Raw genomic sequence first — 21231 nt, forward strand, 5'->3', positions numbered from 1 at the left:
CCAAGATTTAAATTTTTATATTTAAATTTCAAATTGATTTTGAGAATTTTTCACCAAAGTTTATTTTCCAGTCTTGGCTTTTAAATCATCAAATATATACATACATACATATATATATATATATATATATATATATATATATATATATATATATATATATATATATATATATATATATATATGTCTTTCCTTCAAGGATAACTTGTATCCATGCGCTTCAGATTATTAGCCTGGAGTTCGCCACCAGCAGTATAGCCAACCCTACCCTATCACGTCAATCCTACAAGCCTCTTATCCATTCCCGTTCGATCGTGGCGGGGGAGTAAGTAAAAATAGAAAAAACTCACATTGGGTTTAGGGATAATCAAGCTCGAACTGATGACTTCCACCACATCAAGGTGATACTCTACCTCTGAGTTATATCCCTTCCCTATCCTCTCGAGAAAGAAAATTAACGAATCCTAAGACAAAGGGGCGAGAAACTCAAGGCCACTCTTCCTCCGGGATTTATTAACGAATCCTAAGTCAAATAATAAGAAAAATTAGATTTAATTGTCAACCGGTCCTATCGAAAATAGGATTGACTATGGATTCAAAAGTATATATATATATATATTATTTTTCGTTTGTAAACATGACAATCACCCTAGGCCCTCAGATTAAACAACTGAGTCCAACAATTGATACAATCACTAGTTCACTATTGCCCCATAGCTCCATCACTTTCCTTCGTTTCATTATCACTCTGGGGACCCTCACCCTACCAAATAATCGCCATTAGTTAAGTAGTACAGTATTCTGTTTTTTTAAATTATTGAAATCGGTGAGCAAATTATTTGCCATTATTGGTTCAAATTTAAATTCCTACGAATTTTGAATTCCAGTGTGGCAATCACTCCCCATAAATAGCGGCGCAACCGCTCCCCTCACCCGTTCTCTGCCCACCATCACTTCTCCATCCGCGCCGACGCGACCAACCACCCGCGCCATGTCGTACAGCTACGCATCGAGCCGCCGTGGAGGCGGAGGCGGGCTGGCCGCGACGGTTCTTGCGGCCAAGGTGGCGTTCGCGGGCGCGGCGCTCGCCGGGGCCGCCTCATTCGCGCGCCTCGCCGTGCCGCAGCTCGTGTCCGTGGCCGGCGCCGTGTTCCCGGCGGTGTGGGCCGCGGTGCGGCTGTGGCTCGTGCCGCCGTACCTGTTTGTAACCGTGCACCTCATCATCCTCGTCATCTGGAAGCTCTCCGACCACAAGCACTTCCAGGCCCAGCAGCAGCTCAAGGACCCCTGGCCTCACCCGCCTCCGGCGGCGGCGGCGGTCCCCGCGGCGGAGGATGCCCCGTCCCTTGTTGTCAACCGCAAGGAGGAGTTCGGCGCAGGCGTCGAGTACGGGGGCGGCATGCTGGAGCACGAGCCCGCTCCGGAGATCTCCCCTGACTCCGGCGGCGGCGAGTCCTGCGTCACCACGGAGTCCGACGAGGACGCGTCCTCCGCCGCGTCGTACACATCCGACGCGAGGCGGAGCCTGGCGCCGCCGGCGCAGGAACTCTCGGTTTTTGAGCGGGAGTTTTCACTGCCACCCTCGGCCGTGGCAGCAACCGCCGTCGACAGCGTCAGGGACGACGACGCTTCCGCCGCCGCCGCCGTCGACGACGACGACTTGGACGCAACGTGGAAGGCCATCATGCAGAAGACCCGCCCAGCCGCGGCGGCGGCAATGGCGCCCCCTCCCGCGCAGAAGGCGCCAGCGGCGCCTCCCCCGCCGCGAGCGCGCGACCCATCGATCGGCGCGGAGGAGATGAACCGACGGTTCGACGATTTCATCAAGAAGAACCGCCACTCCTTCGGCCGGCAATAAGCTCCCTCCGATCCGATCCACTCCACTCCGCCGTATCATTACATATAAAATCTCATCTTTGGTTTTTCTTGGTGTGCCGAAGAGATCACCGGAGCAGAGGAAGCCGGGCTAATCGCGTCATCATCTTTAGGTAACCCAAAAAAAAAACAACCAAAATCAAATATTTCATCGATTATCATTTCTTGCTGTGCTGATAAAACTCAAAACAATAGTGAATTAGTGACCAACTAATCCATGATTAATTCGTTGGTGATTGCTTACTTGTGCTGCTCGTCAGTGGCTCAGTGCTTAGCCGGCATGACCTGTCGTCTCGCGTGCTCTCGGTCGGTTGCCGCTTAAGCTGTTGGCGTTGTAGCTTTCCGTAAGAAAGCAAAAAAAAAAAAAAAAGGGGTCGGCTTCTGCCCTCGCAGTCCGGTCCACTTCATTCCCTTTCGGTGCCATTAGGATCTAACTCGTGGATGCTTACCTCTAAAGCTTGATGTTTTCCACGTTGATGTGGAATTGTGGATCATTGTCTCTAGTTTTACTGGAGATAGAGTTATTACTGTTGGTAAATTTGTTTCTGAATGTCTGAATCTTCAGTAGTTCAGTGAATACAGGGTAACATCAACCTTTTTTGTTTGGAAAAAAAAGGAACTAAAGAAGCGCCTTGAATTACAAGCATCTGGCTTTTTTATAGGTTCTTTGCTTCGAATAGGAACTGTACAGATCAGAAAGCACATGCAGTTACCAATGACTTACCAATGGTTGGATGTAGACTAACCTCATTAGCTGATAACTCAATTTTGATTGTGTTTGAACGGGTATAATTTTCAGTTCCTTGGGAGTTCAGTATGCATAGATTCCAATTGTCATATATGTCATTGACAAGTGGGCAGGACCATCAAATTGACGAGTTTGTTTCCATCTATTTTGGAATTTGCAGGTTGTGGAGGCTCTGAAATGAATGGATGGTGGTGCTATGGAAGCTGCTAGAGATGACCCTTAATGTGCTGAAATGATGGTTTTGAGTTGGTACTTTGTTGTTAGGCTCTCCTTTCTCAGTTGTGGTGGCCTGGCATTTTGTTCTTAGCTTTCTCTTTCTTCTCCTTTCCTTTTCCTACAGCTCTTTTACTGATTATAACAGTGCTAATTGTCCAAAGTTCCTATGGAGTTAATACTGGTGGGTAGTGGGTGTGCTTGTGATTATATCTATTACTGTTGGATGCCACATTGTGGCTGTGTTGTTTAAATGTCAGCCACAGGTCAATGACCATGCCTCCAGCTTGATCCACTGTTCTATGTTGCTATCTGTATTTGCTAACTGTTTAAAGTGAATAACCAGCAACTCACTTGAGTAACAAATCTTGGATTCAAAGAGTACTAATAATGAGGGTAAAAAGAACATAAACAAGTGGTCCAATGTTTGCATGTAGGCAGGTCATAATGGTCATGAAAGAATTGACTTCGCCCTGGTGTTCATCTTTCCCTCTCGCACACTATATTCCCTGATTCCTTTAGTTCTTCAATATGTGACGACAAAGAAATCCTTGGTAGTGAAAATCATTGAACTGCAGAGGACCAAAGACTGTTCCTTGAAATGTAAAGTCTGCAGCCTTGAGATGACACCAATGGAACATTTCTGTCGATCTTGACATGATGCCTAGAGAATATTTTCAGCTTAATGTTGAGATTTTCTGTTGCTATCAGTACCTGTACTTGTATAAGCGTACTTTTGTCTGAAAACTCTGCAGTATTGCTTTCACTGTGACATAGGCAGAATCAATTCCTGATGTGTTGAGGTAATGCTGATCAGTAGTTTAAGTCATCTTCCAGGAGTACTGATCATTTACCTCATAAAGTGCATCAATGATGTTAACTTAAAACATTTTGAGGAATATAGAAGTTTATGTATTTGTATATGATGATTCTCATCAGACATCAGCTGATATATGCCCCCTAATGTTAGTATTATTGTTTAACCACTTCTGTCCATACTCAATCCAGTTACTTTATCCTGAAATGAGGCTGATTATGAGTATTTGTTCATAGTGGCTACTGAAAGTGGCATCTGAACCACTTCATCGGCATTGGCATGGCAGGGCCTCGCATCGCACTGCGGGAAAGGGCCACGAACTGAACCATCCTTGCTACAAGAACAACTGAATGATTGTGATTTGGTAAGGTAGAACATTGTTTTGCTTTGCGTGAAAGGCAGCTGCAATACAAGAAGTTCCAAATCTGCTTTTTACAGTCTTATCGAAAGCGCATTTCGCATTTCTTTTGGTCACTGTCATCCACAATCAGCTAGCTTGTACACCAGATTTTCAGGCCTGAATTCATTCTCATGAATTATCCTATCATCATAGCCAGTCCACACAACTTCATTATCCAACATGACTGGAACTTGCACTTGAATTTGTAAAGGTCCTACTACTCCCTGGATTCCTAATCCTACTACCCCTATACTACAAGATGCCATATCCTAATGGTTATGCAACTTCAGACATCCTGATTATCCCTGTTAGTAACACCTGTGCCATAGACAAAGTCTTTGTTTGTGGCATCTTTGCTTGAGGCCAGTAGCTAGTAGGTACTTAGCAGCTGCACTAGGGTTCAATTATGATCACTAAACTATGCAAGAACAGGGCTTTGCACTTGACAGGCCCTGCAAACAACATCAGAGGGAGCACTGTTATGGCGACCACGCAACCACCGTTTGATTTTTTTTCAGAATTTTTTTTTTACAAATGTTTCTGGATGAACATAACCTAGACCTAGTAGCAGTGGTCCTCATGCTACCACTCACTACCAAACTGTATATATGTAAATATGCAAAATATAGTGTCATCTGCAGTTCTTGTTGTGTTCTTGCCGCCGCTGCATTAACCTATCATTAGTGTGTCTTTATCAATCTAAAACTTTTTTGGGCCGTGTGCGTCTTAATTATGTATAGACCAGGTGTAATTGTCTCGATTTCAATAAATACTTCCTTTTATCTTAAAAAAGGTTATGTTTCTACATGAACAGAGCCCTATAAAGGGCTGGGCTACACCACCAGAACTGTATGTAGAAAATGTAGTGTCATCTGCATTTCTTGTTGTGTTGTTGCGTTAACTTATCATGCTGAAAGCGACGGGAGGAGTGGAAGTGCAGCGAACCAGCAGCAGCGGCAGCAGAGACATGCAGGATAAGTAGGGATGGCTCTCTCTCACTCGCTCGCTCGGCGTGATGATGGATCATCCGCTGGTGGTGATGCGGGAGTGAAGTTGCTGAGAAGCATCAGCTAAAGCGTCGCCGTCGTCCCCACCACCGCCGGCCTAGCTAGGGCTTGTCGCCGTCGAGGGAATAATTACGTCAAGGCGGCCTCCTCTAAGTCCTCTTTGGTGCGTTCGGCACAGCTCCTCGTGACCATGTTGTGTCCAGTGCCACGGCTCAAAGTGAAATTACGAGAGATTAAGCCCCGTTGGTTCCAGCCTTTTCGGCTGGGCTGAGAGCAAGTTCAATAGCATAGTCATCTGCGGGCTACAAATTACCTATAATCAATTTAACAGTCAATTCATATAATAGTTATATACTACATAATTAATATCTAGTCTCACCTGTAATACACAGTTACACACTTATGTCTTGGAGTCCGTGCGGCTGCTGGCTATAAATATGTAGTCCGCTGCTATTCTCTCTTTTCTATTAGCATATTAAAATATGCTAATAGCTGGCTTATACTCTGATCGCAGATGGGTTCCTAGCAGGTTGAGATTGATCTCACTCTCTGAACTAAAAAAGAGATCAAATCACTTCCGGGGAAACAACGGCGGAAGCATTGAACAGACTTAGATCTCAAGTATTAATACAAGAGATATTGATGGAGACTAATCCTATCTACCACAATAACAAATACCATAATAACAAGACACAAGTACGATTCTCTCCAAACTGTAACAGTAACTCTTTCTAAAATAACTTTATTTTTCGCTTATCACGTATGTACTATATAAGACCGTATTGTTTAGCTGTTCGAAAACAGACAAAGCATTTAAGAAGGAAAGAGCTTTAGATGTCGATATGAATAGTTTTTTAAAGAAAAATAGTGATCTAATCTTCATGCTAAGTGGACGTACACCGGATGGCAGCATAGGGAGCGATTTGGATTAAGAATTACCGTATACACACTGTGGCACACTTGGTAAACTCCTAAACTGTATACTTTCTTTTAATAAACTCTTCGTTACTGTTTCTTAGGTAACTTTTAAAATGAACTTTACCTTTTTTATATTTAATTCATTTATTAATGCTAGTTTCGTCCATCAGCTATAAAGAACATGCCCTAAAGATGGTACAGTAGTTATCTCAAGTTTTGAAGCTGTTGCACACGTGACACTGAGTATGGGCGGTGATAGTTCGAGACTCGTGGGTCTTTTCAGTATCTAACTTAATCTTTATATATTTTTTTCTCAAAACTTAATAAAATTTTAATCGGCTCATTTTTATTCCAATTTCCGTGGGTTAGAATAGATAGACCATTATAACGGCTAGACACGACTAATGTTGTGTTCCTTGGTTAAAAATTCTCTCGGTATATAAAAATGAGCAGCGATTAGCGCATAATTTATTAAGTATTAGCTTAAAACTCGAGAAGTGGATTAATATATTTTTTAAGTAACTTTTTAAATATTTTAAAAACACATAATTAGCGGTTAGAAAAGGTGAGGGAGAGAAGCTATGTACGGCTGCCGAATGCAGCCTAAGTTTGGATAAATTTTCTCTCAGACAGAAAACTTTGGGTGATCTTGGACGAAGCCATGCACAGAAACACAGTTGAGGTTGGAGGCTGAGTGTCGTGCATTCGATTGGCATAGTCGTTGTCAGGCAAGGCTTGTGTAATACTAGACTAATAGCCCACATGATTGCTTACTTGTTAATGATATTCAAACGAAAAAAGGATTATTCAGATGGTTGGATTGGATTGGATGACCATGCACTAGATCTTTATCTCCTCCAGCTCTCAACAGCTGGCAAGGCGCTCTGGTCCAAAAGCAAAGTCACGTCTGGTAATAGTGTTTTAGAGAGCTCATTTAGTCCTTGCATACCCAAACAAAAAGTTTAGGTGCGAACCGTATAATCAGAAGTTAATCCCAACATTTTTTACTTTTTCAAGTCATTATCATTCGCTTTTAATTTATTGTTAATTACTTGGGGAAAAAACATGAAATTTAACATAGCGTTTGGTTCTCATGAAAACTTCATGTTCATAATGCAAGCGACGCATTGTGGAACATATGATTGATTGAAATCAATACAAATGCATGCAATATAGGAAGGTGAATTCTGGCACTGAGGTGAACCCAGACCCCCGGGCCTTGGTTTTGTTTCCTGTAGAGGATTACCATTTTGCCCAAGATCATCATGAAACTCCGTTCATCTCTGCTCATTGTCAATCTAGTTTTTTTCTTCCTTGGCATGTCACTAAACCAGGAAGAGAAGACTATTTTAAAAAGAGATAGCGAAAGTAAATGTCTGACATGATTAATCACAAAAGGATTATTGCAGAAACTGAAGCAAGCTTTAGTTTTCTTATAAAGGTAACAAACAAATGCTAACCAATCTTAGCCTTTATGACCATAGATGTTAGAGCACTGAAGCTCTATTTTTCACCATTTTTTCTCAGGATACTTTTAACCCTATGCTATAATTTGCACCTCATGTTCAAAACTTCAAATGGTTATCACACCAACTCTCTCAAACCATATCCATTTTGTTGAATCAAAAGGATGTACTCTCTTTTCAAAATATATGGCGTATTATATTTCATTAGAATAAAAAATTAATCAAAGATTACTCAATTAGAAGATATAGACCAAAATTGATATTGCTAGATTCATATTCGGTAGTACCTTCTTATGATTATAATTTTGTGTTACATAAGTGCTATACTACTGAGTAGTTTTTGATCAAATGTTTGTCCTAACAAAACAAATACACCCTATATTTTGAAATGGAGGCAGTAGCATACAAAAGTCGAGTCTAGTCACAACATTAGCTGTCTAAAACAGTGATCTGATTCCAACTGTTCTTACCTCTATGTTAGTAAATCGTTTCTGCTTCTTTCTCCATAAACTTCAGAAACTTCAAGTAATCAAACAGGCAGCATAGTAGCAATATAAACGAAAACCAGCGACTTCGCTGCTACATAACAAATATCCATAAGTACAACAGGTCACATTATTTTGTCATCCAGGTTTGTACACATACATGACAAACAGACTACATGGTACGGCAATTCGGCAAAGTTACCAACAAAGAGGAAACTTGCAAGTCATGCAGTAGGCCTACGGGAGCGCTCTCTGCCTAAATTCATCTCAGGTGCTACAACAGGACGCTGGGATTCAGTCACAGTTTCAGGCGAAACGGACTCGACGATTTCCAATCTTCTCCAGTAACAAGACAACATGCATTGCCATCCAAGTCAGGCTTTTCTGATGCTGATATCAAGAACATGAAGCTGCCATTCCATCAGGTTTTCTTGGTCTGCAGGCTGATGGCGAAACCGCATTCCTCGCTGTTGTTGAGTTCATTCTTGCAGCTGCAGTCCACAACAGGCATGACGGCGTTCGGCTTAATGGCTTTCTCCCCGCGAACAACCTTCAAAAGAGTCAGCAGAGCAGAGGCATAAGGCAAAATACTGCTGCCTCCGTCTGTCCTAAAATATATATAAGCATTTTAGGTTATTTCACAAAAATTAAGGCTGACAAGAAAATGCTATGTACCTAATAAATGAGGAATGGATGAGAATTTGAAATTAGTTAAAGATAAAATAAGAAAGATTTAAAATGTTTGGTGATTGATAGAATAAGTACTAATCGGAATAATAATAATAATGCTTATATTTTGATCCCAAAATATTTATATTTTAGAATGGAGAAAATAATATATACAACAACAATATGTATAAGCATTATAGAAAAGATTATGGCGTGACAAAAGGAGTTAGAGGTTATGACGTACGAATTCGCCGGACACCGAGCTTTTGTAGATGATTAATATGTCCCCTGTTGTGAGACCATGATGCTTCACAAAACCACCTGAAGAGAAAAAGACAGTGCAAGTGCAGTTCATCAACTTCAGTACAAACTAAGAGAAGTCCAAAAGTGTACGTCTCAATACTTGCCTGTGCTTTCCAAGACGTACATTCTGCTCTTGTTGTTAGGCCAGAACCTGAAAGGTATCTCCTATCAGTAATATGCTAAGCGGATTATAAGCCACACTCTTACAAGCTTATTGTTTGCAGCATATTTTCGAACGAAAAAATTTTATGAATAAAATGTTTATATACGTATTCCTAGCAATCTAAAAGCAAAGATTAAAAAGTAAACTATTATGAAAAAAACTAAATTAACTCTAAATTTATGATCGAAAATCTACATTTTGACTTAGCAAAAGCAAAAGCGATAAGACAAGGCCCTTGGTATAATTGGCCGACGTTCGGTGGCCGGGCTGGTGAAAAGAAATGCATATATATTTTCATTTCTTGCATGTGATCTAAATGTTTTTTTTACAAAACCTGATGACATAGATTATTATATCGTCCGTTGCTCCACAAACATGTAATTGTCAAATTTCATGAAAGGTTGACAAAGCCAACCATCAATGTGATTGCACTTTTTATAGTTTGGCTTGTTCTGTTTCACCACGAGGAGATCAAATTTGAGCTTACATATTTAGGCGATAATAAATAGCACCACAGTCTACCTTATTGTATATTCAATATTTTTAATAACTATTTGGACTGCATGTAAGAAATGAGGCCACATGAGCTTGAGAATTTAAAATACTCTCACAATAGGATTGAATTAAATAAAAAGGGGATATTTGATCCGAATATGGCATTTTACTACACCATTGTAAACGTAATATTTGGACTCGCTGCTGATCAGCATTGAATAGCACACAACTCCTCTAGACTATTAGTATAATATTATGATAAGAATACCTGTACTTAAAATTCCACGTAGTTTCAATCTTGAAGTCATCCATTTTCACCATCACACCTTCCCTTTGATTCAATGCTGGAAGATGAGCCTCTGCATCCCTCTACAAAATTTGGAAGGTAATAAAAAATTACACTCAGCTCTCGAGATTCATAACTAAAAATATCATATCGTAATTGTTTGTTGTAAAATATAATATATCAATGTCAACAAATTTAGATAATATAAAACACTTTACCTTTGGCATCACAATTCTTCCAATATTACCAACATCACTGTTTGTCAACTCCTTGCGCAAGATAACACGATATTCTCTACAGTTGAATCTCTGTTAGGAAATTCAAGAGTTAGTTCAAATTGAAGTGAATGTCCCCTCCAAGTATTATAACATCTCACCAGGTTGCTCCTCCTAACGCAAGTGTACATCATGCTTCATTTATTTGAAAAGTAATTAAGAATTAGGCTAAAGGTAGAATCAATTAGTTGGAAAATTGTGGAATAATTGTCATTATCATAAAAATAATGTTTATGTAACTGTTGCTGACACTTGTAATCTATGAGCGCAACACTTAAGTTATCAAGTTATAAAATGCATTCATGTACAAAAAAATGATTAGATTGTATAGTGTAGAAAATAGAATTCAGGATGGATGCCATGACCAAGGAAGGCATCGTATTACTTACAACAGCCAAACTTTCACTGTTCTGACTCAAGCTTGGAGGCTCACTGGCCGGAGTTTGATCCAGTTCATCGTTTTTTTGGATCTTCATATCACTTCTTCTGAAGCTAATTGGTGTATCCTGTAGAAATCACACATCAGGACTGCTGACATTTGAAACCGAAATGTATCAACATTGTCTGAAAGAAGTCTTACTTTTACATCTGATTTCTTGGCTTTCTTGGCGTTTTTCGGTCCATTTGAAATTTGAGAGGAAGATAAAATGTGGGATGATGAAGACACTGGTGGAAAAGGTGAAGAAGCAGGTACAAATGCTTGATCCATCCTGAAGCTAGTCTGAAAACCTGCACGATAAGATGCATGCTTTGAGTGAGGCAATGCAGTAGTAACAATATCAACGTATATTTGAGAGTATAATACCCTACTAGCATACAAAGGAAATGATCCATTTATGTCCCCTTTAGCATACAAAGGAAATGATCCATATATGTTACCTAAATAGCATGCCCATGCGTTGCAACGAGATTTTATTTAAAAAATATCATTAACATGTTATTAACATTATATTTTTCATGTATATTTCATAGTTACTACATATGTTTGTTATTGACATATGAGCCTAAGTCACGGTCTTTTTTTCTTCCCGCAACAAGTTAGTTGGAGTGGTTGACATGTGGGATCCACAACCATTTTTTATTTAAAAAACATAGTATAGATAAAAACAATTAGTTAGGGTGATACCACCATTGGGAATATGTATAGGAGTATAGATATATAAAATTTTTACATTAGCAAATGTTGTACCTCAAGGCACAAATTTAAGGATGATAAAAAATTTCTAATCTTATGGGAATTTTAATTATTGTCCCTAAGGTATCAAATTTTTAGTATAAATTTTTATTGTATCAGAATACTTAATATCTTAATATCTAAAGATACAAGTTTTTATACTAGAAAATGTGGTAGCCCAAGGTACCATTTCAAAGATAAATAAAAACTCTCATCTTATACATCCTTCATTGAAGTAATCTAAATAGGACTAGTAATTAAGGAGATAAACCGTTTACAACCACTACAGTTATACTTGAAACACCTATTCCACACTTTGGATAAAAATCACAGACACCCTCTCGGGAGCTCTGAAGCTTACCCTAATGATCTTCTTCTAACCTATCTCTACTCTTCATGTACATATTATGTTTAGCAAAGGCCATGCATGCATCAGCATATATGTTGTACCTTGGTCTGTGTCATGACTGTTGCTGTGAAACGGAGGAGCTTGGTGATCATCAATTGCAGCATGAGGGTGGTAACTAGGGTAGACAGGGTTCCTCAGCATGTTATTATTGTTAGGCCATGATGAATTGATGGAGCATGGCAATGTATTCTGGTAAAACATATTGCTGCTGGCAGCATTCTGGCCGAAATGCAAGAATGCTGACCCACTGCACATTGGCCTCAACTCCTGAAAAGCGCCAGGAGCATGCAGAGCTGCAACATTATGGTTGGAGGGAACCCAGTTTTGGAAGTTTTCTGAAGAACAATCAAACAAAACTAATGTAATGTCATATATACATAGGGAAACAAGATGAGAATGAATTAATAATTAAGCAACATGAAGCAAGTACTGTTTGCGCACTAATGATCATAGCAAGAAATGCAAGAGATCATACATGCTACCAAAAACCAATGTACTACGTCCAAGAAAAAGAACTGACCAGCATAGAAAGCAAATCAAGATGAAACTTACATACATGCTATATATCGCATATCTATATATGTCCAAGAAAAGAATCGATCACTTGGCTTTGATATGAGATGATGAGAAGAGGTGCAGAATTCCAAATACAAAGCTTTGAAATGAGATGAAGAGAAGAGGTGCAGAATTCTACTCTCCCGGCTACCGCACATATTTGTCTTCATCTTCAGTAGTGGTACTTTCCACTAGAGGTGATCAAAATTTCCATAGAAGATCTTACCATGTTGTTGCAGTGGATCTCAAACAGTAGAACGATCTTTACGGTGAGAAGAACGGAGGCGATTCTAACGAGAGAGAAACCCTAGCTGTACTGCAGGCAGCGAAGGACGAGGAGGGAGACCCGGATCTCACAGAGAACACATAGATCCGCGGCACGCATCAAAAACCCTAGAACGACATAGAACAAACCCTATGGGGGAAGATCTTCGTGCGGAATTCAGCTAGAGGGGAGGAGACGACTGACCATGATGTATCTGCGGCTGACCGCGGTGTTGGTGCTGCTGCTGCGGCGGGAGCGCCGCGGGCGTCGGCACCACGGTGTACTGAGGGGGCACGTAGGCCGGGAACCCCACCTGCACCGGCATTGTCGGCGGCGACGGATGGCGGATTAGGCCGGCGGCGACGGGGTACTGATGGCTGTGCTGCACCACGTTCTGGCCGACGTGGGGCGGCTGCTGCTGCACGAGCGCCCCCAGGCCGGTCGGCGGAGGAAGAGCGAGGACGTCTGGCGCGCGCCATACCTCGTCTCGCCCGGCCCCCAGCGACCCTCCTCCTCCTCCTCCTCCTCCTCCTTCCGTGTCCTCCCGCCGTCCCGAGTCTGCCATGGACGACGGCGCGCCGCGCGCGCAAGCCGCGAGAGAGGAGGAGGAAGAGGAATCTGAGAGGGCGTGATTCCTTGGTGGGCCTTCTAAATTTTACTGTGGGCCGCCGATCAACCACCCCCCACCTGACTCGCCGATTCCAAAGCAACCCTAGCCGAGCGAAGCAACGTGGCCGCGCGGCGGCGCGGACATGGACGGGGCGACGGCTGAAGAGCAACGCTGCAATGTGGCTGCCGGCGGCGAGGCGCGGCGCATGGAGGGTGGTGGCGAGAGGTGGCGCAGAGGTGGTCGGTGGGGAGGTTTGCCTTCACTTTGGGGGATTTTTGTAGGGGAGCAGACGCCCTCCCCAAAAAAATCTTCTTCGGGAATGGAGCTCGCCTCGCCGTCGCTGTAAAATAGGAGGTAAAAACAAACCCATTTATCTTTCTTGAAAAAAATGATTAGATGCTTAATATAATTAGACCTACGTTTCTAAATGTTAACACTAAGGTCGAATGTCTGAGCAATATGGTTTGTAGGACGAACTTGTGGTTTAGGGTTTTGTAATTTTTGTGGATGTTTCTATGTATCATGGTACTCATTCATGAAAATAGGGTAAGCGAACGCTAGAAGAATAGTGGTATGCATGATAAGATAGACGTGCATGAGTTTGGACGTCCAACGAAGAACTATTAGCGCGCGCATTAAATATTTGTATGGAAAATGATAACGTACTATTTACACGTGTACGGACTAATTTGTACATTGCATATGCAGCGTTACGTATAAGTGTTGATGTGCTGACGTAACCTGGTTGTCTGATTCTCAAGTCAAACATCTATATATAATAATCTACAAAAGTTATATAATAATCTACAAAAGTACTAAGGACTAGGCTAGTGTTTGAAACATCACTTTTGTACGATTTATTATTATAGATTATTTAGTAGACTATACGAAGAAATTAAATAATTTTATAAATAAAATTAACAAATAACTAAATAAAGGGCCTAAGCAATACATTATTTTTTTTTTAGAAAATGTTATTTAGAAGCGTGGAACAATCGTTCAGGTTTACAATTTGGTAAATAAACAATCTAAGAAAGAACAGGCAGTGGTGTGAGAAAGACCATTCAAAATGTATATACTCCAATATTTTTTTTATGAAACAAAAGAAAGTCTCTTTTTTTTATGTCATAGCATTAAACCATTATTGTAAAATAATAGTTTTTAACTTTGATTTTTGTTGGTTGGTATGACCATTGAAGACATTCTTGTTTTACCTGCATGGCATATCTCCAGTGACACTGACACTGACATTATATATTTTTTGTTTTCTTTCCCTTATCTGGACCATGTCATCATTGATCCGTTACTGAAGTTTCTTCCTACTCCTATTTTGTACTGGTGCAGATTCATGGGGTCAACGTGGAAAAACATATATATTTTATTTTAATATAAAATAATAAATTTTAAATTTTAAAACGGGAGGAAATGACGGTTCGGTTTTGGGTTTCAGCCTTCCAGGACTGTTTCACACTGCACCCATATACGGATTTCCCTAAGTGGCTGTTTAATGCCAACCAAATTGGGCTTTGCGATTGGTTTCACACGATTAATTACACTCCAGCTTTGATTAGGAAGGAGGAATTCAATTAAGATGGTAACTGCAACATCTTCCAAGCCAGGAAGTGGCGGATGGGTAGTAGGGCTCGGCCGGCTGTTTCCAGGATTTGCTGCCCTTTTGGTTTTCCTGCTATACTTGGCACGATCTTGAAGGGATGAAACTTGGAGGAGCGAAACTGACAATATTGTGGTATGCTGCTACTTGTGACCACCACGATGGTAGTGTGACGTAAAATGCCAGTTGACCGGGCAGACCGTTCAAAAAAAAATGGTGCATAGGAATTAACGTTTTGCTCTCGGCTCGGAAAAAATGAAACGGTATATTTAAAATTAAAAATAATTTATAAATGAAAAAATTATATATGTATTCTTAGTTATCTAAAAATCAATGGTAGAAAATAAACTTCGATGAAAAAACTCTAAAATCAAATTTAAATTTACAGTAGTTAATTCATTTATTTGAGTCTTAAATAGCTATCACGAAAATTAGGTATTCTAAATCTTATGTCCGCATCTAAAATCTCACTTCCACATCTTTTCATTTGTCTTTATACTTGTATTTAAATTTTTAGTCTTTGGAGTTAATTTTGGAGTCTTTTTAATGTAGTTTATTTTTACCTGATCACTACAAATTTTGTTCATAAATTATTTTTCATCTATAAATATATCTTTGAAAAAGAAAAACAATCACCCGTTAGAGTTTTTCAGAAGCGAAACAATGACCGTTATAGTTTGGAACAGACCTTATTGATAGCGTACCACATCTGGCCTGATGAAGATTCGGCGGCGTACGTGATAGGAAGAAGAGGTAACACAGATGATAAATAGAGTCTCCAATATCCTCAAAATGCTACATTCAATAACCATCTGTAATGTACAAGAGTTTATTGATATTGCTTTATTAAGGCATCATGACAGCATTCATTCAAACGCTAAATAACACAGATATTATGAGTTTGTCTAGAAGCACTGTAGCATTCAAAGCCCTCATCCATGGGATGTTGGCGGCGGCATTGGATACGGCATTGGAGGCATGTTTACTGGGGCACCAGGTACTACAGCTCCAGGGACTGGGGCATGCATGCCATACGCTATATGTGGTGCAGCAGGAACAGGGAGTGTAACCGGGGTGCCAACTGCGGACACGAGAGGACCACCAACTGGTTGTCCAATTGTAGTGCCGTAAGCATCGACGCCTGGAGGTGCATTTGCAGGCTGTGGAGATTGCTTAGAGGGTTTTCCAGGATTTGTTGGTTGGCCATTTGGTTGACCTGTTATTGGCCCCTGAGTAGCAGATGCATCTCCATTGTTCACGCTGGTTATGTCGTGTATACTTGATCGCCGCCTCTCTCTGTTCATTGAGTTCAGGCGAATAAAATACTTCTGTGCATGACTAGCTACTTGGGTGGGTGTCCTTGAGATTACAAAGTTTCTTGAGATGCTCCTCCAGTCACCTTTGCCGTACTTCTCAAGTCCAAGAAGGAACAGCCTGCAAATTAAAATTAAGCGATATGGCACATCAATGACCACGAGCAAGTGAAGTCTGCATGAATTTTCACATCAACTTTGAATATTTCACATCCTGATCAGAGGGGAAATGGCTACCGATGTATGCATGAGGTAAGTTGTGCCATTTTTTCTACCATGTTCTCGATTGAGCTGTGAACAATATTATACATATGTATATATCACTCAGGGGCAATATTATACACGTTGCACATGTATCACAGGTTGCAAATGAAAACAGGACTATCTCTAAAAGACACAGAAGACTATTACATGCACACGGCAAGCATATAGTAGCTTGTTCTGGTCGAAAACATTAACACAAAGCATGACATCATGCATGAAGGTTAGAAATGATTTAAGACTTTTCACATTTCAGAAACTAGTAATGTGCTCGTGCTAACGCTACTGTTCAGTTTAGTAGTGCAAATAAGATATCCTAACTCTTTCAAATACAATCATATAAACCAAACATTCAAAGTTATCTATCTATCAAGCATTTGTTACTCTGATTATCTAAACAAACTTCTACAAAATTTTAGAACCATTGCAAGTGCAAGTTTTTAAGTTGAGGCGGTAATTTCAGAACTTGCAAGGCCAAGCTCATTCACTAATTTTAGAACCATTGCAAGATCAAGTTCATATTAAATAATTTATTTACATTATCTAATATGAGCTCAAAGTTGAAACTCTGTAAAGCTTAATTTAATAAAAGGTACTTTATACCAACATGAGTTTCATCCCATACAACTTCTCCTCTCCTTAGATTAAATGAAAATTTGTTGTATATACCAATGAACAAAATAATTGTGTAGCTCTCGGATAACACACAATTAAAAGTCTAATCTTTTTACGAGTTGAAAAACAAATATCATTGTGTCTCCATATATTACATAAAAGAAATTTAAATCAAATATTAATTGATCGACCTAGCAAATATTTATCACTCGAGTTCTTTTTATCACAAATATCATACTAGTGATAACCCTACAATTCAATTTAGTAATGCAAATAAGATATCATAAACTCTTTCAAACGCAGTCATATAAACTGAACATTTGAAGTTGTTTGTCTATCAAGCATTTGTTAATCTAATTATTATTTAAACAAACTTTGACAAAATAACAGCGAACCACCCGTCAATAGTGACTATTGTAACTTTGTATAATTAATTATAGGCTGACACACATTGCAATTACAAGTTCTCAAGTTTGGATGATAATTCCCAAACTTGCAAGGCCAAGTTTATACATTAATTTCAAAATCACTACAAGATCAAGTTCACACATTGCGAGGATAATTTTAATTAAATAATTTATTTGCATTATCTAATATTAACACAAAATTTAAACTCTATAAAACTAAATTTAATTAAATCTACTTTATACAAACATGTTTTGCATCCAATAGAACCTTTCGTCTTCTTATAATAAATAAAAATTTCTTTACGTTTGTATATATCAAATATACAAAACAACCGTGCAATTCTCAAATAACAAGTAATTCAAAGTCTAAATTTCATATGAGTTTAAAAACAAATTTTGTTGTGTCTTCTTATATTAAAAAAATGTTTAAATCAAATAGTAAGTGATCATATAATACCTAGCAAATATTTATGATACAAGTTCTTTTCAGTTTTTTTTAACATATATGACATTTTTTAACAAAGTGTGACTAGTAATGATGTTTCCATTGGTTGTGCTTCCCGTTCGTTATTATCAGAAGATGCATTAGCAAAGTATTTTGCAGTGACGCATCATTTGACAGATCAAGGAATTTACTTATTCACATAAAACGATATTGCCAAAAAAATATATCTAGAACCCCAAATACTTATTTCTATTTACCAGAGACTTATCTCTGATGTTATTGTTGGTGATTTGACTATTTGAGCGTCCAACCAAAGTGGTCTAGAGTTTTGATCGATCTTATAATTAGTGCAACTACAACGGTGTTGAACATGAACTTCATTGTCTTAGTATCATTGTCAGTGTTCTAATGGTGTCTCGTGCAGGCTTGTGGTATTACGTATGTCGCGCTTATGTTGCGATTGGGCTTTGATTCTAAAGGTATACAATGCATATTTATAGAAAATTTATGATTACAAAGTCTATATATTTATTTTTATATAAAGCCTCTAATATATAGAAAGAGTTTGCCTTGTTTCTAATTAGAAAGATAATTTCTAACATATGAAAACTCTATAATTGGTTAGATAATTTCTAATTTAAAAAGTCTTGCCTTGTTTCTAATTGGAAAGATAATTTCTAACATATGAAAACTCTATAATTGGTTAGATAATTTCTAATTTAAAAAGTCTACGTAGTCCTAGCTGTCCGATCTTAGAAAGATGATTCAAGCCGTCGGATTTGAAGAATGATGAATGAAGGATGAGGAATGAGTAAAACGAGTTGGTGCACAATAGGGTAGATTTTAGAAAAGCAAAGCCATCACGAAAATTTCTACTAAATATTAGCATATCACATACAGAAATATAAATAGCATGAAATGTAGAACAAACACAAACTGTTAATTTTGTTGAAATAAATTTAGGATGGACAAAAATAAATTATATTGATCATTGTTCTGACTACTCCATAAATCCTTTTAGGAGGTAGGTAAAATATGCTAAGATGAGTCAATTAAAAACAAGCATTTACCAAGAAGAAATGAGACCCACAGCTAAACCTAATTCGGAGTGAGGATGCACCTCCAAATGCATTGGATTCACCATAATGGTAATGCATGGAGGTTACTGTTACTGTTAGAAAACAATTTATAAATTAGAAGTGGATTCTGTCCAGTGGTTACTGGGGTTGCCGAAAACAAGCATGCGGCAATTTAAGTAATCGGCCACTCCATCGGAGGAGAACTAGTACAAGATGTAGAGTAAACTGCCAATTGGTGAGGTCCATGAAAAAAAGAACCATGCAGGACAAGACCTATCGCACACAAACCAACAAGCCTACTTCATGGGGTCTGAAGCAGCTGAAATACATGAACAGCTAATTTCCAAAAATCGTAAACAAGCTGCAATAACAGACAAATCAATCAGTAAATATTCCAAACAACACAGAAGGTCTGTATAATTCACCATGCAATAAAAATAACCAAAAATGCTATACATATGACGCGTAGAGTACGATTCACGTACGATCTAGCCAGATGGACGAACGGACACTACGAGATCGTTAGCGTTCTTTTGCGTACCGTGAATGTTTCAAGCAACATAATACATGGCTGTTGTTTTATCGTACCAGAATCATACGTATAGCATCTCTCTAAAAATAACTAGTGCTCTAGCTCCTATATAATCATTTATCCAGGCAATAGAAAGTCAAGCAGGGAACTAGTACCTACATCCCCAGTGCACAGAAAGTTGCAAAACCACACACCTACAAGTATGCAGTCCTGCAACCAAGAGCAGCAGATATACAGTCTAAATAGCGATTTCCGAAATTCCCAAAGCATTTCAATTTACAACGACTAGACAGATTAATCCCCCAAATAAAACAGTACAAAAAGGTAAAGTAATCGAAGCCAGTTCAGTAACCATCAGTTCTTAGCTAGAGCAGCAATGTAATTAGGCCAATAAGAACGAGGCAAAGCTGACCTGTGCTCGTCCTCCGTCCAGGCGATCCCTTTCCTGCGCTCCTGCTCAGCCGACTTAGCCGACCCCTTGTCCCCATGGCCCCCTCCTCCCCCGCCCTTCTTCCCAGCCCCGGCGGAGCCCTCCTCCGGCCCGCCGTCGCCGGCGTACACGAGGAGCGGAACCCGGCCGGCCTCGATGCCGTCGACGTCCTCCACCAGCAGTTCGTAGTGCCGCCTGACCTCGTCGGGCGTCTTCCCCTCCACCGCCTCCGCTATCCTCTCCCACATCCCGTCCCCCTCCTCGTCCTCGTCCTCGTCCTCCCCCAGCGTGGCCGCCAGCGCGTTCTCGAACGCCTTCTCCTGCTCGCGTGTCCACCCCCCACAACCACCCTCCTCCCCACTCCCACCCCCACCCCCACTGCTGCTGCTCGCCTCCTCCACAGCCATGCCCCACCCCCGGACCTCAAACCCTAAACAACGCCACAGAATTCGCGGCGGCCGCGGCGGCGCAGAGAGATTTCTGGGAAGGGAGGAATTGCGGCGGCGGGATAAGGGGGAGAGAGATTTAATTCGGCCTCTGGTTTGGCTCCTTGTGGGGAGGCTGCGGGTTTCGGGCGGCGGAATAAATTGGGGGCTTCCTCCGAGGAGGGAGAGAGAGATGAGAGAAGCCGAGACGAGGAGGAGGAGATCTACCGCGGCGGCCGTGGTGGGGATGTTACCGCGAGGCGGTCGGGGGGGAAGGGGATATTTTTGTTTCACCGCGCTGGGTGGCGGAGTGCAGCGTCTCGGCGGGGAGTGCGAGTGGGAGGAAGGGGACAGCGGCAGACGCAGACGGGGACGGGGAGGGGACATGGCGTGGGGGTGGCCGCTGGGCGCTGGCGCGACGCCGGCCGTAGTTTTTTTCTTCTTTTATTTTTTCTTTTGGTTTGATTTTTTTTTTTTGTTAGAGAGAGGGGATTGATATGTGTCTTATAGAGGGGTTAAGCTTTCGGCTCCATCGATTGACCAACAACTTATAATCATGAGTTTATGCTCGTCTCTTCCTGTCGTTGTCAAGTTCCTAATTAGCGGTGACAGTGAGACCACGTGTTGCTTGCATCTTAAAAATTGACCAGGAGAGTATGAGCTGCATCTTATTCTCTTAGACACTATTTATTTATATTTGAGAAAAAATTATCATATCTCATGTTGTTTTTTAAACATGGCACTCTCGTATTATAGCTTTTACTTATATTAGAATACAAATTTTGAATTCTTAATCATAAATTTAGAGTTGATTCTGATGTTTTTATTACAGTTTATTTTACTTAGATCGCTATAAATATATATATTATTTTAAAATTATTTTTTATTTGTAAATATGTTGTTTGAGTTTTTCTTCTAAAGCCCTAAAAGATAAACCCCGTGTAGTGGCGGGATGTGTATTACAACTGTTTTACCTTTCTCG

General features: G+C 40.2%; 3 protein-coding genes across 3 annotated transcripts; 1 reads left to right on the forward strand and 2 right to left on the reverse strand.

The window, feature by feature from the left end:
- The first annotated feature begins 951 nt into the window (after positions 1-951).
- Positions 952-3199, forward strand: LOC102718359. Its single transcript, XM_015836131.2, has 2 exons — positions 952-1985; positions 2781-3199. Exon 1 carries the CDS (start codon positions 989-991, stop codon positions 1853-1855), a length of 867 nt encoding a protein of 288 aa, XP_015691617.2. The 5' UTR covers positions 952-988; the 3' UTR covers positions 1856-1985; positions 2781-3199.
- A 4728-nt stretch (positions 3200-7927) lies between these two features.
- Positions 7928-13409, reverse strand: LOC102704799 (putative B3 domain-containing protein Os04g0676650). Its single transcript, XM_006653814.3, has 9 exons — positions 12725-13409; positions 11742-12035; positions 10698-10846; positions 10507-10623; positions 10061-10150; positions 9825-9925; positions 9003-9049; positions 8840-8916; positions 7928-8476 (listed from the first exon to the last, which is right to left on the reverse strand). The coding sequence occupies exons 1-9, from the start codon at positions 13083-13085 to the stop codon at positions 8348-8350; spliced, it is 1365 nt and encodes a 454-aa protein (XP_006653877.1). The 5' UTR covers positions 13086-13409; the 3' UTR covers positions 7928-8347.
- A 2117-nt stretch (positions 13410-15526) lies between these two features.
- Positions 15527-20738, reverse strand: LOC102718543 (transcription factor SRM1-like). Its single transcript, XM_006652962.3, has 2 exons — positions 19807-20738; positions 15527-16176 (listed from the first exon to the last, which is right to left on the reverse strand). Exons 1-2 carry the CDS (start codon positions 20634-20636, stop codon positions 15675-15677), a joined length of 1332 nt encoding a protein of 443 aa, XP_006653025.3. The 5' UTR covers positions 20637-20738; the 3' UTR covers positions 15527-15674.
- Positions 20739-21231: the final 493 nt, after the last annotated feature.

The sequence above is a fragment of the Oryza brachyantha genome, chromosome 4, assembly GCF_000231095.2.
Source record: "Oryza brachyantha chromosome 4, ObraRS2, whole genome shotgun sequence".
NCBI classification, from domain to species: domain Eukaryota; kingdom Viridiplantae; phylum Streptophyta; class Magnoliopsida; order Poales; family Poaceae; genus Oryza; species Oryza brachyantha.

What these genes read in the sequence shown, in the direction of transcription:
- LOC102718359 (XM_015836131.2), top strand. Translation starts at nt 989, where the DNA reads ATGTCGTACAGCTACGCATCGAGCCGCCGTGGAGGCGGAGGCGGGCTG.
- LOC102704799 (XM_006653814.3), bottom strand. Translation starts at nt 13,085, where the DNA reads ATGGCAGACTCGGGACGGCGGGAGGACACGGAAGGAGGAGGAGGAGGA. An exon ending in CCAAGAAATCAGATGTAAAA is followed by an intron (nt 10,624 to 10,697) that starts GTAAGACTTCTT and finishes TGATTTCTACAG; the next exon opens with GATACACCAATTAGCTTCAG. An exon ending in ACGTGGAATTTTAAGTACAG is followed by an intron (nt 9,050 to 9,824) that starts GTATTCTTATCA and finishes GATACCTTTCAG; the next exon opens with GTTCTGGCCTAACAACAAGA.
- LOC102718543 (XM_006652962.3), bottom strand. Translation starts at nt 20,636, where the DNA reads ATGTCCCCTCCCCGTCCCCGTCTGCGTCTGCCGCTGTCCCCTTCCTCC. An exon ending in TGGACGGAGGACGAGCACAG is followed by an intron (nt 16,177 to 19,806) that starts GTCAGCTTTGCC and finishes TTTAATTTGCAG; the next exon opens with GCTGTTCCTTCTTGGACTTG.